The sequence below is a fragment of the Callorhinchus milii genome, unplaced genomic scaffold, assembly GCF_018977255.1.
Source record: "Callorhinchus milii isolate IMCB2004 unplaced genomic scaffold, IMCB_Cmil_1.0 Scaffold3, whole genome shotgun sequence".
In the NCBI taxonomy this organism is placed as follows: Eukaryota; Metazoa; Chordata; class Chondrichthyes; order Chimaeriformes; family Callorhinchidae; genus Callorhinchus; species Callorhinchus milii.
The window spans coordinates 76142717-76163205 of record NW_024704744.1 but is presented as its reverse complement, the minus strand read 5'-3'; the positions used below and the strand labels follow the sequence as shown (position 1 = coordinate 76163205).

Below are 20489 nucleotides of genomic sequence, written 5' to 3'. Positions count from 1 at the left end.
AAGACTGTTCAGTGGGATCTTGCATATCTCGTGTGGAATGCCCTACTTTGATTGATGACTAAAGCTGAATCCATCTTAGCATTGAAAAGACAACGAGACAAATGTCTGAAAGAGAGAAGTATAAAAGCATACAGTGAAACGGCAGACTGAATGGGACTAAACTGATAGTCAGCACGTGCACAAATGGTGCTGGTAATCTCTACAGGTACCAGAAAGTATTTCTTTACATGGACGGTAATTAACAGCAAAAACAGGTTACTGTGAAGGTGATCAAAATTGGGTCACAGACTTGTTGAACAGAAACAGCTCGATGCTGCAATGGGAAGATAATTGGGTGGGTATTTCAGAAGAAGGGGCCAAAGAGACATCATCTGAATCTCTTTGGTAATCTTGTGATATCTTCATCTGTTGCTGCAAGGTAAGAACGACCATACAACCTGGAAACATGCACAAATGGTGTCAGCCCTGCTCGGGGTGGACAGTCCTGGCTGCCAAGACTACAGAAAAGTGTAGGAACGAATCTCATTAAAACAGACGGGTGAAACCAAATACCGAAAATGTGAACTTTATTGACAGCAGCACATTTTTAAAAAAATCTTGGATATGAAACCATCGGCAGACACCGCGTGGGAACTACACGAGCTCTCTAGTCAAAATAAAAAAATGACTAATCATTGCAGCCAGTTTTTTTTTCCACTTTATAAAAAAAATTAGAAAAACGTAAAATATAAAAAAAGTTGTCTTAAAAAGAATTATAAAAAAAGAAAGTTTGCAGTTTATAACATTATTGAAATCCACAGAAATTCCTTCATACACCAGGCACTTAGTTCATTACACAAGGCCTAAGCGTTGGCCAGGTTAACCCCTGGCTTTAGATAGTGTTTTACGTTTTACTGTAAAAAGATATGTTTAAGGCCTAACTTACATAAAATAAAACAAAGAAAAGCAAAACAGTACTGTTATGGAAAGACACATAATCGAGAACCTACTCAAATAAATAGACAGGATTCTCAGCTTCCTTCTACATTGAAGAGCTTAGTATAGTTAGCTTGTGATTTCTACAGTATGTACAACCCCCTGGGTCTGTACTGCAGCTCAGAGGTCCTGGGAGATAAATGCATCATCCAACGACAGCTCTGGGCCTTGCAATCTTCACCATCTTAACTCACGCCTCTCACTCTCTCTCTGTGGTGAGATTTGCTTTTTAAAAAAAGACCTTTATTGTGCTTGATCCTCAGCGTGCTGAAGCAGAAAAAAAAGTCCGTCACCCAGCTACTTGACCATTCATTACAGAGGAGTCGGTTCTTTAGCGGCTTCCGGATGAGATGTAGTACGTAGTGTGATTCTATTACTGTTCTTGGACTATTATTGCTCCATCAGTTGTGTCAGTTCGTCACTCCTCGTCTATTGAAGACACTGGGTTTGGAGGTAGCTTCCAAACTCCTGTACAGGTCAAACTTAAAAAACGCTCCATGCAGGAATGTACACAATGATACTGGTACATAAAGCCCTTGAGAATGGTGCTCCATAGTACTGAGCTTAAGGCAAAGGTCCCTGGAATTTCTTTGGGGGGGAAATCAGGGGGCTTACAGGAAGCAAAAAGGGAGGATGATTATTTGTGTAAAATAAAAAAAACAATTGCAATACAAAACATCAGACACAATAGACCGCTCCAGGTGGGTTGCTGGTCTGCTTTATGTCAACACTGTACATGATTCTGGGAACAGTCACTGCGATGCTGGTCTTCCTCAGACCTTGCTGTCGGCGGGAAGCTCGCCAAGTGTGTTAGCGATCTCACTAAAAGAGGGACGGTCCTTAAGGCTTGTTGCCCAGCAGCGCTGCATCAGTTTGTAGAGTTTGGATGGGCAGCCCTCGGGTGAAAGCAGTTTGATTTGATAGTTCTTCACACCTACACACAAAAAAAACAGATCATTTAAATTAATAAATGAAAGCCATTCAGTCCAATTGATCTCATCCTTCCAGAATACCCATTGTACCCTCTTAAGCACAGACTCCTTGGAGCTGAACTGACTCCAAGGTGACATGCCTGGCAATGGAATGTCGGAATCGAGCCAGGCATCTGTGGCAGTCTCGGTCCACAGTATTCCAGGCGGGTCCACAGTATTCCAGGGCACTGCTGATGACAGCATAGCCAGCTTGGCTCATCGGCAGGACCTGGAAGGGCAGACAAGTCATTGGGAGCAAGGAGTCATCCCACTCAGCTCCTGTTAACTTTGCAAGCCAAAGCACAAACGGTTAGGGTGGTCCTAGCTGGATAAGCAGCAGGAAAGCTTGCCAGACAGAAATATCAATGGCAAGCTACGTGGTTTTAGCTGGTTAGATTCCAGCAGTTACCCCAATGCACACTCTGTGGTCCCGAAGCTGGGGCTCTTGTCAACCTGCGTCTAATATTTTCTGGAATTAGGTAAGCAGCATGTGTCCCTCCAGGAGAGTGTGTTCATTCCATTCCAACAATTTATCTCCAAGTGTAGGTGGGATGCATAGAAATCTCAGTTTGGTTTGGATACTCTTTAGCCTGGTGATGGGTTTCTGCATATGTCAGCTACCCAGTTGACCCAAAAAATCCTATCTTCCTATTATAGCGTCAAGTCACATCTTAAATGAGTCAAGCATACTGGCTTCAGCTACCTTCCTTATAACCTATTTCAGCTGTTGATTTGCCCTTCTCTATAGAGAAATATCTCCTAGTGGATATGAACATTTCCACAGCTCCAGCCTCCTGTCTGTCCCCATTCCATTTATGCAACCAGGCAAAGCATCAGATGTTGAAAATGTTCTCATGGTCTTAGCCTTAAGACAGTCGTCTTAAAATTTTGATTGTGCAAAAGTTTGGAAAGGCCTTAAAATCAGTGAATTTTAAAGTTTGTTTTTGAAAAAAACATCCGATTCCAAGAGGGACATTTGGGCCTCAGGTTATCAGAATTGATGCCTCCAAGCTCTGTAATAAATTGTTAATGGTGCATAAAGCAGATCTGTCTTATCCCATCTACAACTATGCTTTATCACAAGCTCAGCGCTTTGGTTTAGAGTCTTACTAAGTCAGGAAGATTAGACCAAATTGCAGTGGGTTTGAATCCACGGGAAGGCTACAGACCTGGGATCAGCACCATTATCCTCACAACTACTTGAAGTAACCGTTCTTTCACCACAAAAGGCAATGTGAAAGCAAGTAGAGCAGCCTGAGGGGTTCCAATACTGATTCTTCTACTTAGGGCTGAAACTTCATTTCCGCTAATGTGAGGAGAGGCTGGGAAATATCTTGGAAAAGTGCATTCTACTCTTACTGCAACTTAACTGGTACTCCCCAAACAAATGAGGTTAATGAGGTTTTAACAAATGAGGTTAAAAGGACTCTTAGTACTAAAAGATGAACCTAGGAATAGCGCCATCTACTGGTTCACAGCAGTAATGACACCTCAACAGTATATCAAAAAAATGCTGTTTGTAGCGACGGCCTGCATTTATATAACACCCTTCTTCATGTAGGATAAATTCTGAGGGCTTTACAATGACTGGGTCGAAGGAGAGATGTGGGGGAAGGTACAAGTGACCATCAGAGAGATTGAAAAACTAGGTGTGAAGGCAGGACTTGAAGACAGATAGAAACGGATTGAGACAAAGGGGTAGTGGAGGGAGTTCCATAGATTAGGGGTATTTTAAAGTGGTAGCAGCGTGGATAGGGCAACACTTGCAGCAAGCCTCAGTTATCTGAGTAGAGGGGACAAGTAGTGGAGTAGGAGGAGATCAGAGAGTGCTAGGGCTTGAAGGGATTTATTGTGGAGGGCGAGGACCTTGAAATAGATTTACTGGGACACAGGAAGATAGTGGAGCCGGCAAGGACTGACTGGGTGATGGACAATGCAGGGTTCAGACTAATAAAATCAACAGTGACTCAGAGAACTTCACAGAAACTGCCAAGTGCAGTGACTTTTGTAAGCAAACATGGCAGCCAATGTTCAGATCCAACACTGGTGGTGGTTTTCGATCTCAGCCACACCAAAACCAGGAGAAGGACAAGTGAACACAACTTACATTTATGCAGCACCTTTCATGCAAAAGAAATATCTTAAAGCACTTTACAGAAATGAGGTTAATGTTGTTATGGAGATAAATATGCCAGACAACCTGCACCAGCAACATCTCACAAGCAATGAGATGACAAGTCGTAAAGTTGATTTTTTGGGAGGAATTTTGGGGAGGACTCAGGACAAATTGTACTGATATTTAATTTTTAGAGACATAAAAAAAATGCAAGATGCTCTACTCTTCACAAAACCCACACAAATGTAAAAGCAACAAATTGTGAGATACCTGTTAATACTTCATCATCGCTTTGTTTGGAGAATGGCAACTCTCCCTGTGAGAAGACCTCCCACATCAGGACCCCGAAAGACCACACGTCAGACTTGGTGGAGAAATCGTCCTCAAATACGGCTTCGGCTGGCATCCAGCGCAGTGGAATCCATGCTTGACGGAAATGGTAGTACTCACTAAAAAAACAGGCACAGTAATCATTGTAACAACAAATTACACTTCAATAGCACCTTTCATGTCGGGAGGACGTCGCAAGGCGCTGGACAGTAAAGGATTTGGACCTGTGCTGGGGTTTGAGATCAGGAGTGGAGGGCCGGGATACGAAGCTGACCAAAGGCACGGTCGAAGAGGAGGGTCTTGAGATGGACCTTGAAGGAAGCGGGTGAGGCGAAGGGACTGTGGGCTGGAGGTCCAAAGGGTGGAGCCAGAAAGGTAACCACGGCAGGAACAATAATCCTTTTTGATTCAGTGACGATAATGTTGAAAACCCTCAAAGCGCTTCAATTGCAGTGACTGTATTTATAGGCAAACACACCAGTCAATTATGTACTGCAAGGTCCCACAAACAGCCATGAAGTGAATGACAAATTGCCTATTGCTGACAGGACACCAACTAGTGTGGTGGGAACTAACAACTCCTTGAACAGGGAGACAGGACTTTGGATTAACTTCTTATCCAAAGGACAGCATCTCTGACAATGCAGCCCTTCCCCAGTCCTGCACTGTGCATGTCAGCTCAGTCTGACATGAGGCTTGAGGCCCCAACCTTCAGAGTTGGTGAGAGTCTCATTGACTGAGCCAAGCTGACACATTGTTCTTTGTGATGTACATTGAGGTCTGGCATAATGTTAGAGCATGCATTGAAGTTCACTGCCTACTTGTACAGAGAACAGCAAGGTTCAGTTTATTCAGAGCCAAGAACAGGAGGTAGCCTGGCAAGCCACACCATGAAGTCAGCATCTTGTGAGCACAGATACACTAAAACCCAAGCTAGCCAGACTAATGGGGGGAGATCCCATCCTCCGCAATCGAATTTCCAGCTAACCGTAACGGTATTGGCATTTACCAATGTTTTTCCAGCGTCGGCTTTTCTCAGTGTCAAAAAATCTAGTAAATGCCAATACATTGTAATTGTTTGAATCCTGAGAGCAGAAGAAAGAATAAGCTACCTTCTCCTTCGGGATTCAAACTGAATCAATGTCGATATCCCTGACCACTGAATGCCAGTGAGCACAGTGAGGAGGGAGTGCGCACACTGGTAGAGTGGGCCGCTGGGAGTCTGTCTGTAAGAGCATGGACCCGTAGATTTTTTTTAATGTTTCCCTTTCGGGCCCCTTCCAGCTAGCCAAGTTACCTGGAGTCTGGTAAGCCAAGGGGTTACTGTAATGGCAAAGATTTACAAATACACAATAAAAGTTACTAAAAATTATCAGACTCCACTCATTTTTACTGAAAAGCACTTCAGCTTTGAGACTGTAGGTAATAGCATCAAACCTGAATTGCAGATGACCAATGCTACAGTCTTTGCATTGCAGCATCAAATTATTTCTTAAAAAGTTCCTCTGTGGGAAAAATACTTCCTGGTGTATATCCTAAATTTCCCCTTGAAACCTCAGAAAATTGCCCTTTAGACATTTTGTACACTCAAGACATCTCATCGGCAGGACTTGGAAGGGCAGACCAGTCACTGGGAGCATGAATTCATCCCACTCAGTTCCTTTAACTCTACAAGGCGAAGCCCTATCAGCCCTACCTAGCTGGGCAAGCAGTGGGAAAGCTTGCCAGACAACGATATCAATGACAAGCTGTGCTGTTTTTGCTGGTTAGACTCCAGCAGTTACCCCAGTGCATACTCTGGGGTCTCCAAGCCTTGGCTCTTGCCAATCTGTACCTTATGCTTTCCGGAATAAGGTAAGCGGGATGCGTCCCTCCAGGGAGAGTGTTCATTCCATTCCAACAATCTATCTCTGGGATTTCCATGTGTAGGGGGGATGCATGGAATTCAGTTTGGTTTGGATACTCTTAAACACGGTGATGGGTATCTGCAGGTGTCAGACACCCGGCTGACCAAAAAGAAGCCACCTCGACCAGGCTGGAGAGTCCTCGCTCATCCTTCTTACACTGGGGATCAGGCTTGTTGCCCTCCTCTATCTCTCCGTACACAGTTCACATTTACTTACCGAACAGAAAGAATACAATACACAATGTGAGTTATTGTGCAGTCAACATAAATTTACTACAGTATGCAGGAAGCTTACACTGTGCATTTTATAAATGACAAGGGCTGAAAGAGTGGTTTACTTAAAGGCAGTCTACATATGTATACACACGCAATGCCTACCTATTATACACGTCCTTGCTCAGACCAAGTGCTGCTACTTTGACCTGTCGCTGGGCACTAATCAGGCAGTTGCGAGCAGCCAGGTCCTTGTGTACAAAGCGATGGTTCGACAAGTGCTCCATTCCTAGCGCTACCTGTGTGCAAATAGATACCTGTTGGGGGAGGTGGGGGGTGGGGGGGGGGTTGGATGAGAGGAGAAAACAGAGGAAAGGAAAAAAACAGCCATTTACTATAAGGTGACAAAGTGCACTACCGCCAGATGTGAGCGTTGTATGGCTGACAAACGAGGTGAAGCCCTGCACTAATGGAGCTCACAGCAATTTAGTGGTCCTGTAGCAGCCTGGGAAACCACTGAGCAGAGGCTTCACACTACCCCTCAACAGAAGCACTTCAGCCTGGAGAGGGGGAAGAGCAGATGTTAATCAGTGCCACAAGCAGCTGTCTCAGAAATGGGTGCAAAATCCTGAGGGTAGGTTATTACCTGGGCCCCTTTGGTGAGACAAGCTAGGTTATAAAACTTGTGGAAGTCTAGGTATAAGATTTATTTCATAATCCAATTTTTTTTAATTAAAGAGACCATCACTGCTGATGCTGATGAGAGCAGGTCCACAGAATACAAACTCTACAACTTGTACTTTATATCCTTTTGGTACGCAGTGTGCTGAAGAGCTCCAACAGCAGAGGCACTGGTGGGGGAGGTGGGGTGGGGTGGGAGGAGAACAGGGCCCTAGCTGGGCGTGCACAACCCAATCCCTTCATCATAATCATACCAGATCAACTCGTAAAACGTGCCTGGGGGCAAAATTCACAGTAAATCTACAGAAAGTCATTTGGGGGCAACATTTACAGGGGGTTCTGCAGTCAATCTACAGAGAGTAATTGGGTGCAGCACTCAATGGGCCTTGTACAGTGTTTGACTTTACTGTACATTCAGGAGCAGGGAAAAAAGTGCTGGAGAGAAGTTACATCAAGTTTCCACAAACAGAGATTTCTGTCCAAGTGTTTGAGGAGCACTCAGGCACAGACTTGGTGGAGTCTTTCAAGCATTTACTTCTCTGGCCCTTAATATACAACAGATTTATATGGAAAGCAGCAGCGTCTATATATGGAAGCCGAGAACTGTTAAGTCATAAAAGGAATGCCTCAGGCAATACCTCCAATTAGCTGGGTGACACTTGGAATGATTCACAAGAGAAACAGAGTGTTACCTTCTGCTTGGTACTCAGAGACTGAGGTTTGATTTTCTCCTCTTTGCCTTTTGAAATCCGGAGATACTGTTTCAGGTCTCCCTGGAAGACGACAGTGCAGTGAGGTTAAAAACACAGACCTGCAGCTGCTGCCTTTAATGAAAGACTAAAGATGATTCATTGGGGCTGCTAACAACAACTTGCATTTTTACAGCACCCTTCATGCAGAACGCTTGACACAGGAAATATACAGATCGTTTCACTTAATCTGTGAAGTGCTTTGAGACGTCTCAAAGACATCTATTCCCTTTTTTCTGAAGCCATTTATTTGCAGAAGACCCATTGACTAGATGATTGTTGACAGCTCCACCAGCCCCCATTGCCCCTCTACATTGCTTACCAGATCGACGTATTCGGTGATCATGTAATGTGGCTCCGCCTCGCGGCACAGGCCTAGTAACCGCACCACGTTATTGTGATTCATTTTACTAAACATCTCGAATTCCCGGCGAAATTCCAGTTGGAGTTGCTCATCCCGGGTGGTCAGATTCTTCACCAGCACCACGGTTTCTATATCCCCCTTGTCAATCCCTTTGGCTTTAGCTAAGAACACCTCCCCGTACTCGCCCTTTCCTGCGATTCAAAGACAACAAAACTTTAATAAGCCTGAGAATGTAAATGAAACGTAGAGACGTGGAGAGAAAGACAAAGCGTAGCTTTTAAAGAAAACTGAATTCACAAAAACACAGATCAATCACACAAGTGAGACTCCTGAAAAAACAGTTGTCAATAAAATATATCTGTACAATTCTCTAGCGCCTTTCACATTGGCAAAACATCTAAAATAAAACAAGAGGTAGCTCCTTTCCCCAACATTTGGTGCAGAAGCCCTTAATTATAAATTTAACCACCAATGAAATTGGTGTTAGGAATTTTGCAATGGGTGTTAACACATTGCCTAACTGTGTAATTAAGGTCACAGGTAACATGGTTAGCACATGGGCTTTTGGCCCAACAAGTATTTGAGACCCTTGTTATAAAGTGAGGTTTCCTCTGCTGATGTGGCAGGGTTCACTGTTGTAATGAAGGTAAAAAGTTAATAATACAATTATTGAGTGTGTCAGCGAGCATTGGACTCTCAACAAATTCACATTACTGCAGGGATTTCTGTCCAATTCCTGAAGGCAGCTCTCTCCCTCCTCTGCCCCCTCCCCAGCACAATTCTGTGGAGTCCTGTAGCTCAGTGGTTAGAGCACTCGCTTTGCAAGCGAGAGACCTGAGTTCAATTCCAGGCCGAGCGAAACCTTGGGCAAGTTTCCTTACTCCACACAGAGCCTAATAATAATCCCTCCAAAACCAAAAAAAACAATAATTAAATTGGTCATTTTCCATCTACGACTGTTTGTGGGACACTGCTGTGCGCAATTGGCTGCCGCGTTTGCCCACAAATATAGTCAATTCACTTTACAGTGTGTTCTGTGAAGCGCTTTGGAACGTCCTCCCGACGTGAAAAGCGCTATATCAAATGCAAGGATTATTATTATTATAATTCTAGCACTACATACCAAGGGTTGTAATTGTCTGTAGGTTTGTGCGAGGGAAGTGCAGTTTATCGTGCATGCTGTGGCGTTTGTTGGGCATGACAGTCGATAAACTGATGTTGTTGACAGATGCCTCCTCTTGAATCTCGGCAGTCAGCTGACCATTCTGCATTGCCCCACCTGCAAGTTCAAAGAAATTAAAGCCCCATAAAACACTCAAATCTGTACAATCATCTTTCCAGCACGATCTCCCCTATAATTTACCCAGAGGAATATTTCACTAACAATTATCTTTGCATTTGATACATCGCTATAACGTCTAAACATTCCAAAGCGCTTCAAAGATAATTGCTGTCAAGTGCAGTGACCAGGAGACACAGGATAGTGGCTGGACAAGGCAAGACACACTCAGCAAGCACATATCCACATAAAATATAATTGTCAAAATATATTTTGATAGGGATCAATCATTCGGATAGCGCTGTGATCACACAACCAGTACTGGCAAGTCTATGAGATGGATGCAGGTTTAACCTTGAGTATGTATTTGGTGACTGAGAATTACATTGCACTAAATAGCACATTCACAACATCGCAACAGAGGTTTGGGTGAGAAAGGTGCTTCATTCCTTTCAACTATCCAGAATACACACCTTCCCATCCATCACAGTGCTAAGCAGCTTTGTAAACAAATACATGCTCTTGCCTCAACCACCTTTCTCCATAACTCTAATCCAACTATTGATGAGGGAGTTTCTCAATTTCCCAAGATAAAAATGGTCATTCACTTCACGGCTGCTTGTAGGACATTGCTGTACGCAAATTGGCTGCTACTTTCGTCTTCAAATAGTCATTATTTTACAGTAAATAATAATAATAATCCTTGCAATTGATATAGCGCCTTATCACATCTTCGAGATGTCTCAATGCGCTTTGCAGAATATAATGTAAGTGAATTGACTGTATATTTTGTGGGCAAAATGCAGCAGCCAATTGTACACAGCAGTATCCCACAAACAGTTGTAGATCGAGTGACCACATTTTTAAAAAATAGAGGGATTAGGGGATATGGGGATAGGCAGGTAATTAGAGTTAGGTCTGAAGATCAGCCATGATCTTATCAAATGGCGGGGCAGACTCGAGGGGCCGAATGGCTTATTCCTGCTCCTAATTCTCATGTTCTTATTTTTTTTCAAGGAATTATTACCCCCAGAAAAGCAATCTGCAATTGACTAACAATCAGGTTCCTACTTACTGCTCGGTAAACAGAGGCGTGTGGAGTAAGGAAACTTGCTCAATGTTTCGCCCTGCCGGGAATCAAACCCAGGTCTCTTGCTTGTGAGGCGAGTGTTCTAACCACTGACCTACAGGACTCCATGTCAAGGACGTTTGGACAGAATAGTAAGGCGCTTTATTAAATGCAAGGATCATTTATTTGTTTGATGACCTTCTGTGTAAGCCAGTACCCATAGTGGGCAACATAAACAGTCTTTCTCCCCTCTCCCACGACCACACTCATCCTCAGCCACAATAGTCAGTAAAAACATTAATATTAAGAGGGAAAAGATGGAAAGTGGGGCAATCAGTAGCAGTAGTACAGACAGGGACCAAACTGCTTCCCTTTGCTGTAAATTCTTAAGCCTCCATCTGTTGAAACTCATGGCAGCACATTTTGTTTACCGTTCAAGACTTCCATTTCCGGCTCCTCGCCCTCTGGTGTTTTGTGCAGTCTCTTTGCCTTGCGCCTCTTCTTGCAGTAGAACATGAGGCCCAGCACAATGATGATATAAGCCACGGCAGCTCCCACAGACAGCCCAATGGTCTGGATCATTTTGTACGGAGTAGGAGGGTTCTCGTCCTCACCGGGCTCGAGCGGCTTATCTGTGAAAATTAAATAGGAAGTGGGGGGGGGGAAAGAAAGAGGGACAGGGAGAGAGAGAGGGAATTGAGATGGAGTTCATGCTTGGTTCCAGTGTTGTATGGTACAAATTCTATTTACAAGAGCACCTTTCATGTCGGGATGCCCGAGGTACTGGACAGTCAAGAATTTGCTTTAAAAAGAAACCTGGATCACCTGCCAGCTATTAACTGCGCTCTCCACACAATTCTTGTATTGTGGCACATCTCTGCGAGACCTGGAGAGTTTTACTAAGTTTCTCAGTTATTTTCCATCCCATCTCCTTCCACAATTGTCCTAAATAAAGCATTGTTTCTCAGACCCTCACCGTATAGCTCCCAGCTCTTCCCTCACATTCCTCCAGTAAAAATGCAGCATTTCTAAATGTTGGTCCAGAGACTATCGATCAGGAAGGTAAGTAATTGGTGGAAAATAATGTTTCTACTTGCCGCACCACAGAGATACCCCACATAGAGCTCGCAATCAGTCTGCATATACTTACATTTTTTTTAACAAAAAGGTCATATTCAACTCCCTTTTCTGAAGTGCTGCGTACACAACTTTAGAGACCTTCATTTTACAATTGAGCAATGAAATAATCTCCACTCACCGACAACATAAAGGTGTGCATCTCTGTGCTGGATGTTGCAGTTGTTGCCAGCGATACACGTGTACTTCCCACTGTCATCTGTCCTGACATTATAGATCACCACGGAGCCATTTGATAGCTTCTGGATCCTGCTGTAAGGCATTGAGGAACAACAGGTAGAATTAATATCCTTGCTACTTCGTATGTTCCATGGTTCAGGCAATAAGCTCTTTGAGACGTCTCACAACATTATAAGCTGCTGTATCAAGTGCAAGGATTACTATTATTAATCCCCAGAGACCTGCTAACTGGGCTTGTAACGTTTATATTTTATACTACAGATGCATGCATTGGCTCTGGAACTCTATCCCCCAGTGCCTTCGCCTTGCCTCCTCCCTTTCCTCCTTCAAGGCCGGTCTCAAGACCTTTCCCTTTGACCGTGCCTTCAGCTCCCCTCACGACTCTCTACCCCCTCCTCGTTCCCTCCCTTCCCTCCCCTCACCCTGACCATTTCCCCCCTGCTCGGGCCCTGACCCAACTGTACAGCGCCTTGGGACGTCCTCCCGACGTGAAAGGCGCTCTATAAATGGAATCTTGTTGTTGTTGTGAGTCATCAGATCACCTAGGGGAAGGGGAGAAAGGTAAAGGAAAGAGTGAGAAAGAGCGTGCCTTTTCATAGAACCTATAAAGTGAAACAGTCTCAGAACGCTTCCCAAGTAATTAAAGTGAAGTGACTTTTTTGCAGATCAACTCTTTTTTGCAGGCAAACATGGCAGCCATTTGCACACGCAAGGTCTCACAAACATCCATGAAGTAAATCAGATGAGGGAATGTTGGTTGGGACACTGAGAGAACCTCCCTTATCTTTTCTGATGGTGTTTCAGGATCTTAAACATCCACCTGAAGAACAGCCAGACGGTTGATTCAGTTTAATGTCCAGCTCAGTGACTTGGTCACTAGGACCACTGTGCACTGCAGCAGATACGGTATCTTGTGCAGCTTTTGGCCACTCGTTTATCCAGGGGTATACATTACAGCACAGAATAGTAGGACAGATTTCGCATAAAGGCTTAACAGTGCTGGGGTCATCAGGTGCCTCCCACACAGGGTCTGAAACTAAACTGCAAAGTGAGGGGTCTATGGAGAGGAAGACTGCAAAATCAAATACAACATTCTCAAAAGAAAAGTGCAAAGTTATTAAGTAAGCAACTGGTAAAAGTAACTGAACAGCAGCTTGGCCTTGCTAAGCAATCCACAAAGTACATAATAATTATTAATAAATAATCTTATAATAAGAATCCTTGTATTTGATATAGCTCGTCATCACGTCATTGAGACGTCTCAAAGCGCTTCACACAATATACTGTAAATTGAATTGACCATTTATTTTGTGGGAGAAACTCAGCAGTCAATTGCACACAGCAGTGTCCCACAAATAGTCATGGACTGAGTAACCAATTTTTTTTTTGAAGGGGTTATTACCTCCGGAAAAGAGATCTGCCAATTGACTAACAATTGGGTTGCTATTTACTACTAGGTAAACAGAGGCGTGTGGAGCAAGGAAACTTTCCCAAAGTTTTGCCCTGCCCAGAAATCAAACACGGGTCCTCTTGCTCGTGAGGCGAGTGCTCTTACCACTAAGCTACAGGGCTTCACATCCCAAATGTAAGTGAGCTTAAATGGAGAGCAGCGGTCAGTCCGTCCTAACCTCTGATTCAAATAAGCATGAAGTAGCCAAGGAAGGAAACTAAAAACATAACTGTCAGTCCAGACTGTAAGTTAGGAGTTTTAAGTGGAAATGTTGCATTGCCTGGACTGCCCTTGGGGCAAGTCAGATCAGTTTCAGACAGTGTGACTTACTTGTAAAAGAATAAAAATTGTATACATTGTAACCCTCGTCGCATTGAAATTTGTCAACGTGTTCTATAGTAATTACTATTATTATATTATTTGACATGCTCTGACCGTTGGTAACGTGTGGTACACATTAAGGTTCTCCCAAATATCCATGATTGATAAATTTAGGCATTGGTGGACAGGACTCTCTTTTCCAATAGTGCTGTGAGATCTTTATATCTAACTGAACAGGCAGCCAGGACTGCAGATTCAGGTCTCGTCTGAAGGACGGCCTGTGTGACAATGCAGCACTTTTCCCAGTATTGTTGTCCAGTATCAGCCCAAACTGGGCCGGGCTTGAACCCATAACCTTTTGAACCAAGAGAGTGCTAATTGAGCTTGGCAATACACAATTTGCCAGTCAGTAAATTAACCCAACATGCACCTCCTACCTCTGTGTGTTCTTTCTAGTGTCCAGGATCCTGTTCTTCACTTTCCAGTGAATGTTGGGTTGGGGCTCTCCAGTGGCTTGACAGTGCAGAATCGCAGTGTACCCTTGGTAAACACTGGTGGCTTCCGGCTCAATCTTAAACTTTGGTAAAACTAGAGGAGTCACAGAAGTGAGATCTTATTTTAAATAAATATGATTTATACTCATCCGCTCTAAACTCCATATCCCCATTCACATCAGTCCTCGTCAGGTTCCACTGGCTCCCCATCACAAAACAGATCCTTACACTTATCTACAAATTCTCAATCCCGTCCACGTTCTTCAGATCACGCCTGAAAACCTTCCTTTTCAACCGTGTTTACGATCATCTCCTCCCTCCCCCCGGCTCAGCATCAAGCTCCGCCTCTGTTAAGCGTTCTGAGACACTGCCCCGCATGAAGGGTGATATATAAATGCAAGTTGTTGTTGGCTTTATCTTACATTCACAAAGGGAGAAATTACTGTACTGGGAAATTGCCAAATGAATAGGAGCTGAAGTGATGGTTGACAACATGCACAAAGTAGACAAAGTAACTTTACCTGTGACAATGAGACGTACATTAGCCTTGATCTCCCCCTGCTGACTATTCGATGCAATGCAGGTGTACTTCCCCGCATCTTTCTTGGTCACCTTGATAAAATTAAGTGCGCCACTTTCCTGGGAAATGTGAGGAGCCAGGGCAGTTCCATCTGGGCACACAAATACCAGTTACTACATTAAAATCAAATGCAATTGAATAATCCATAACAACAATTTCAGTAGGTTTAATCTCTCGAGGACTTTCACCTCTTCCTTCTAATGGGGGGAATGTTTTCATGTGTGCTCTCAGGTATTTTATCCAATTGGTCATTATTCGTAACAGGTTATTCAAACACACACAGACAACCAACACACGCACCATTATATATAGTGACCACTCCACACTCTCTTTAGCTAGTATTCAGGAGGAAGAACCCAACTTATTTGGGGGCTAACATAGCACCTTTCACACAGGAAAAATTCTCTAAATGTTTTACAGAGACTGAGTGGGAGCCTGAAGTCATAGTGAGAGATGTTTTTTCCCATAGTTTGTGAAAGCAATGTGAAGCAGCAAAGGGGGCAGATTTAGGGAAGAGAATTCTAGAGAACAGGAACAAAGTGTCTGAGGAGTTTCTACAGTATAAAACCTTGGCTGATTTTTCCCTTCCTGACACAGAGCCACTGAGGTACATTTACCAATAAGGCCAGTAGGAGGAGCTCTTCAATTAAAGCCTAACAAAGTGGTACAGTAAACTGCAACACTATCCTACAATGGCACAGATCAATGGGATACAAATCATTCTTCCTATAGGGGTTCTCTTGGTAACGGGAACTGAGTTTCACCCTCATAAGAAGGGGTTACAAAACATTTGCGTCCAATCAAGAGTACAGAACAGGCCGAGGAATCCTGACAGTTCTCACCAGTTTTCACCCATCTGACGGTGGGTTTCTCACGGCCAGTGGCAGAGCACTGGATGGTTATGTCCTTATCCAGCTCCATACACTGCTGGGGTTGTGGGGGAGGGGTGAACTTCAGGTTTTCTGCAACACAAACAGAAACAGCAGTAAGATTATGGGTAGCCCAGCACTCAGGGCTCCAGACAGCAAGAGATGAAAACCCGTTTGGGTTTTGCACAGCATGACCTCAAATCTACAGCATCACGTACTTATACAGTGCAGTGACAGAATAACATGTAGAACAATATATCAAAGTCCTTTACATAACAATGGGATCACTGAATAAGAAGCAAAGAAGGGGGAAGGACTGCTGACCAAATAGTTTTTTAAAGAGGATTTTGAAGGCAGGGAGAGAAGGGATTTTTATACAGGTGTTCCAGAGACCAAGGGCACAGTACATGACAATTCAGCCACAGATGGAGCTGGATGGAAAGAAGTGAGCAATAAAATAGAGTAAGAGGAATCAAGAATACAGGCAGGATAGGGCAGGAGGTAGGGCAGGATAAGAACATGAAGAGATCTGAAAGACAAGACAAGGATCTTCAAGTGGCTGGGGAACTGGATGCCCGTGGAACATGGCAAAAATGGGGATACTGAGCCTAATGTGGGAGGAATATGGGTTGCGGAGCATGATATTAGCTGGAGTTTTGAAGGACGGAGCCATGGAAACCAGCAACTGAAGAGAGTGAAAAAAAATCCCACGCAGTTACCGATAAATGAACCCATGTCAGAATGACTGAACAACTGGTTTAAGCTGTACTCTGCTGTAACAGACTGGTTAGGTAATCTAGAATATGCTAATGAAATGAATAACTGCAGGTGGGATGGACTCATTCAGGAGATTTGTAAATATAGCGTTGTACTTGTGCCAGCAGATTTCAATCTGAGCTACAGGAAGAGACAGCTGCTCATTTTCAGTGATGCATTGTTTGGTCTATAAACGATAGTCTGCAGCATAGTCAGTCATTTGAAGAAAATGCTGGGGGAACTTTTTACAGCATCGCCCCACACCTCCCCTCCACACCAGCCACCCTGAAAAATGATACTGCTGCAGTCCTATTCATTTCATTTGTGGAAAAAAGGATTACATTTTTTGCTGTTCGATTCAGTCTGCCTGTCTGAAAACAGAGCATTTTAAATTGTAAACTTAATGCATTCAGGTAGAGTGTAATCTCGCGCTGAGTGAAGTCTGCTAGGATGAAAGATTTCACAACTCACTGGCGGTTCTGCGCTCTGTGATCTCATGGCTTATTTAGTCAGAGAAAACTGCCAAGATTCCACTTACTGCTGACCCGTACAAGCAAACCAGCAAGTGATCTGTTCTCTATTGCTGGATCTTTTCCTCAGTGCTCAAAAACTTTTGTAAAAGGTTTAGAATTTGGCAAATTCGTGACCTGGTGTGAAACTCAATTGCAAAAGACACTTAATCCGAGCCTTGTGCTGGGCAAGTTGATCTCATAGGGGCAGTATCTGATAAATGACAATGGGCCCCCATTTCCCCTGGGTTGAAGAGGTTCCACACAGGATCAGTATCCAGTGCCCTTGACTGAAAAAGGTTAAGGTTTTTTTTTAGTCAGCTGTGTATCTGGCATATGCAGACACCCATCAGCATTCTTGAATATCAAAACCACACTAAAGTTGCATGCATGCTACCTACATAAGGAATTTCCCATGTTTAGAACAAAATGTGTACTCTCCCCAGAGAAACGGACTCTGCATACCTAATTTGAGAGTATTAGGCACAGATTGGCAAGAGCCAAGCTTGGGGGCGAAACCTAGAATTCACTAAGTCAATGCAGTATTAGGAACTTACTTCCCTGCAAATTGAAATAAAAGTGTGTATATTATATACATTTACACACAGCCACAGGGCAAGGATAGGATCAATATCAATGATAGTCTGTTTGTCTTCCCTCAGGTTCAATAGCTAAAATGCTAAAATTACCCACCTCAGCAGTTCTGATGGTGTACATCAGAATTAGCCAACTTGCAGCCCACGTGACTACTCTACGCTTGCGTAATGCGGCCCGCAAATATCATCCCTGGTGTAGATGATAGAGCTGCAGCTTACGGACCAAGAGCTCACTCGTTCGAATCACAGTCTGTACTGATGTTGCTGGTCTCAGCCAGGGGTGCGTGGGTAGGCTAAATTTGGTTATGAAGGAGAAAAAACAGCCAGGGTTCCTGTTACTGCTCCCTCTCCTGGTTGCGTGCATGAGTGGCAGCCATGTGGGGAGTGGTTGGCTCGGCTAGGATGTGCTCTACAGTAGAGTGGCCTGCCAAAACTCAATATGAGATGTCAGAGGGCAACCAGAGTCCATAGAATCACACCCCAGCAAGAGGAGGCACAGAGAAGCACATGCCAGTGAGAAGGAAACTAGAAAAATATTGGACGTGTGAATTTTTTTTTTTAAAAGACATCTGGCTGGTTCCAAAATAAAAAAAGGAAATAATCCTATTTTCTCTCACATCCCTCAATTGATTTCTTTATCAAATTAGCTAATTGTCTCTTGAATTAGCTGACACAAAGTAGCTCTCAGGACTGGAGCACAGCTTGAGGGAGTTGCTAGCTGCAACTAGTTCCTGCAGTAAGACTAGCAATAATCTTTACTTGGTATAATAACCCTTACATTTGGTAATAGTGTTTTCATATCAGAAAGATAATTCAAAGCTATTCATAGGACACACTGTAACTTTATTTACTGTGCGATTTGTGCACAAATGTGGCAGTGAATTTGCATACAGCAATGTGCCAAAAATAGTCATGAAGTGAACCAATTTATTTAGGGGATTATTGACCAAGGGAGCAGATAAACTCCCTACTCTTTTTTGAACAGAGTCATGGCACTCACCCAAACAGGCACACATTACCTCATCTTAACATCTCATCCAAAGAACAGTGACTCCAATAGTGCAGCACACCCGCAGCACTGCATTGGAGTATCAGCTTAGACTATACAAGTTCCAAGTCCCAACATGGGGCTTGAATCCACAATCTTCTGACTGAGGCAAGAGTGCTACCAAATAAACCAGACTAATGCACAAGCCAAATAAGCTAGGCTGACTCACAAACCAAATGAGCCAAGCTGACACTAGCTCACTACAGGAAGAAACAGTCTATCTTTCAATCCAAACCTGCTGCAAAATGATTGAAATCAATTACAATCCTCACCTCAACTCAGAGATAAGGTTCGGAAATAAAAGGAGAGCTATTGAGTCAGCCACGTGGGCTTATTCGCTGAATGCACAGACTTACCTAGTACCTGCACACGTGCGTATCCCTCGATGAAGCCGGCTGGGGTGCTGCTCTGACATTTATACACGGTTCCATCGTACACCTCTACATTATTAATGCGCAGAGATCCATTGTCAAACTCCTCAAACCGACTGTCCTGTAAATCCAGCAATACAATCAGCTGGGTCAAAACACGGGAGCAGACAGGCAGTCACTGGGTCACAAGATGATTTGGTCCAAACGTCAATGTATATTGCTTTTTTTTGTCATCTTTTCCTTACAATGTTCTCTGCTCTTCTGAAGAATTACAGAATGTTATGCATAGAAATAGGACACTATTGCGGATAAAGGGGTTAAGGGATATGGAGATAAGGCGGGTAGGTGGAGTTAAAATAGATCAGCCATGATCTTATTGAATGCCAGGGCAGGCTCAATGGGCTGAATGGCCTACTCCTGCTCCTAATTCTTATGTTCCTAATTCTTATGTTCACTTGCTAGTGTATTTCTTCACATGAGCAAATCTATTTCCATTCTCGTGCTCACTTCCCCTTACCCTTTAATACTTCTTTTTCTTGCATCGAATTCCCTTTGAAAAGAACTGATGGACTCTGTTTCAACGATGCTTTGTAGTAGAGAATTCCACAGTCCAACTACCCTCTATGATTTTGTTTAATCTCCCCTTCATTTGAGTTGTGATCAATTGTTATCTTTGGGATTGTTACGTCAGGACACTGGGAGAAACTCCTCTTTTCGAATAGTGCCATGGGATCTTAATGTCCACTTATGCAGGAAGACGGGACCTCGGTTTAACAACTCATCCGAAGGCACCTCCGACAATGCCATGGAATGTCAGCCTAGACCGTTAACTCAAAAGCTCAGGGTAAGATGTGGGTATGGAGCTAAAGGAGCCAGCAAGGACAGCATTTGAGAAGTCCAATTATTGGGGACAAAAGTGTAGATGAGGGTGCCTAAGTGTTGAAAGACAAGTATGGTTTTGGAATACATTCCAATTAGCATTAATCTGAAGTACCTTTGTGTCTTGTATCTCCAGGTACCAAGACTACAATCACTCTTGGAATAAATTGCCATGTGTGGGATGAGTAACAAAGGTATCCATGGATTCATCAACTAGAAACTCGTGTTGGTATTGTTAAGAGTTCAACAATCTTAATACATGGATGACTCAGCAACACACCCGACAAGAGCAAGGCAACACTCGAACTGAATAGAAATGCATATGCAATTCAAAGGGTTTGTTTTTGCACATTTTTCTCTAATTTTCTCTTCTCACCCTCTTCTGAAAGCATTGAATTTTTTCCTTCAAGGCGTCATCCTCTAGTAGCTCAACATCTCCCTACCTCTCCTTCCTGCTTCCTCTCCAACCTACTATCCACTGCCTCTGCTCAACTGCCTCCAGCTTGTCCCTCGTGCCCTCTGTTCCACCAGCAGTGGCCACTCTATCAGCCACTACGTTTCGAAACTCTGGAACACTCTCCCTGAATCCCTCTGCCTTGCCCCCCTTTCCCTCTCTTCAGGTAACACTTGAAGACCTTCCTCTTCA

At 43.7% G+C, this 20489-nt stretch overlaps 1 protein-coding gene across 1 annotated transcript in view; it reads right to left on the bottom strand.

Annotated features, from left to right (window-relative positions):
- Positions 1-549: 549 nt before the first annotated feature.
- The window catches only part of LOC103181625 (inactive tyrosine-protein kinase 7), a 116799-nt gene continuing 96859 nt past the window's right edge, over positions 550-20489 (bottom strand). Inside the window, exons 9-20 of the mRNA XM_007898245.2 lie at positions 18950-19085; positions 15658-15777; positions 14757-14906; positions 14179-14329; positions 11912-12042; positions 11085-11285; positions 9429-9584; positions 8264-8496; positions 7885-7965; positions 6677-6828; positions 4333-4511; positions 550-1909 (exon numbers count right to left, since the gene is read on the bottom strand). Coding sequence (XP_007896436.2) covers positions 1749-1909; positions 4333-4511; positions 6677-6828; positions 7885-7965; positions 8264-8496; positions 9429-9584; positions 11085-11285; positions 11912-12042; positions 14179-14329; positions 14757-14906; positions 15658-15777; positions 18950-19085 — 1851 coding nt within the window. The 3' untranslated portion in view covers positions 550-1748. The remainder of the gene's footprint in view (positions 1910-4332; positions 4512-6676; positions 6829-7884; positions 7966-8263; positions 8497-9428; positions 9585-11084; positions 11286-11911; positions 12043-14178; positions 14330-14756; positions 14907-15657; positions 15778-18949; positions 19086-20489) is intronic.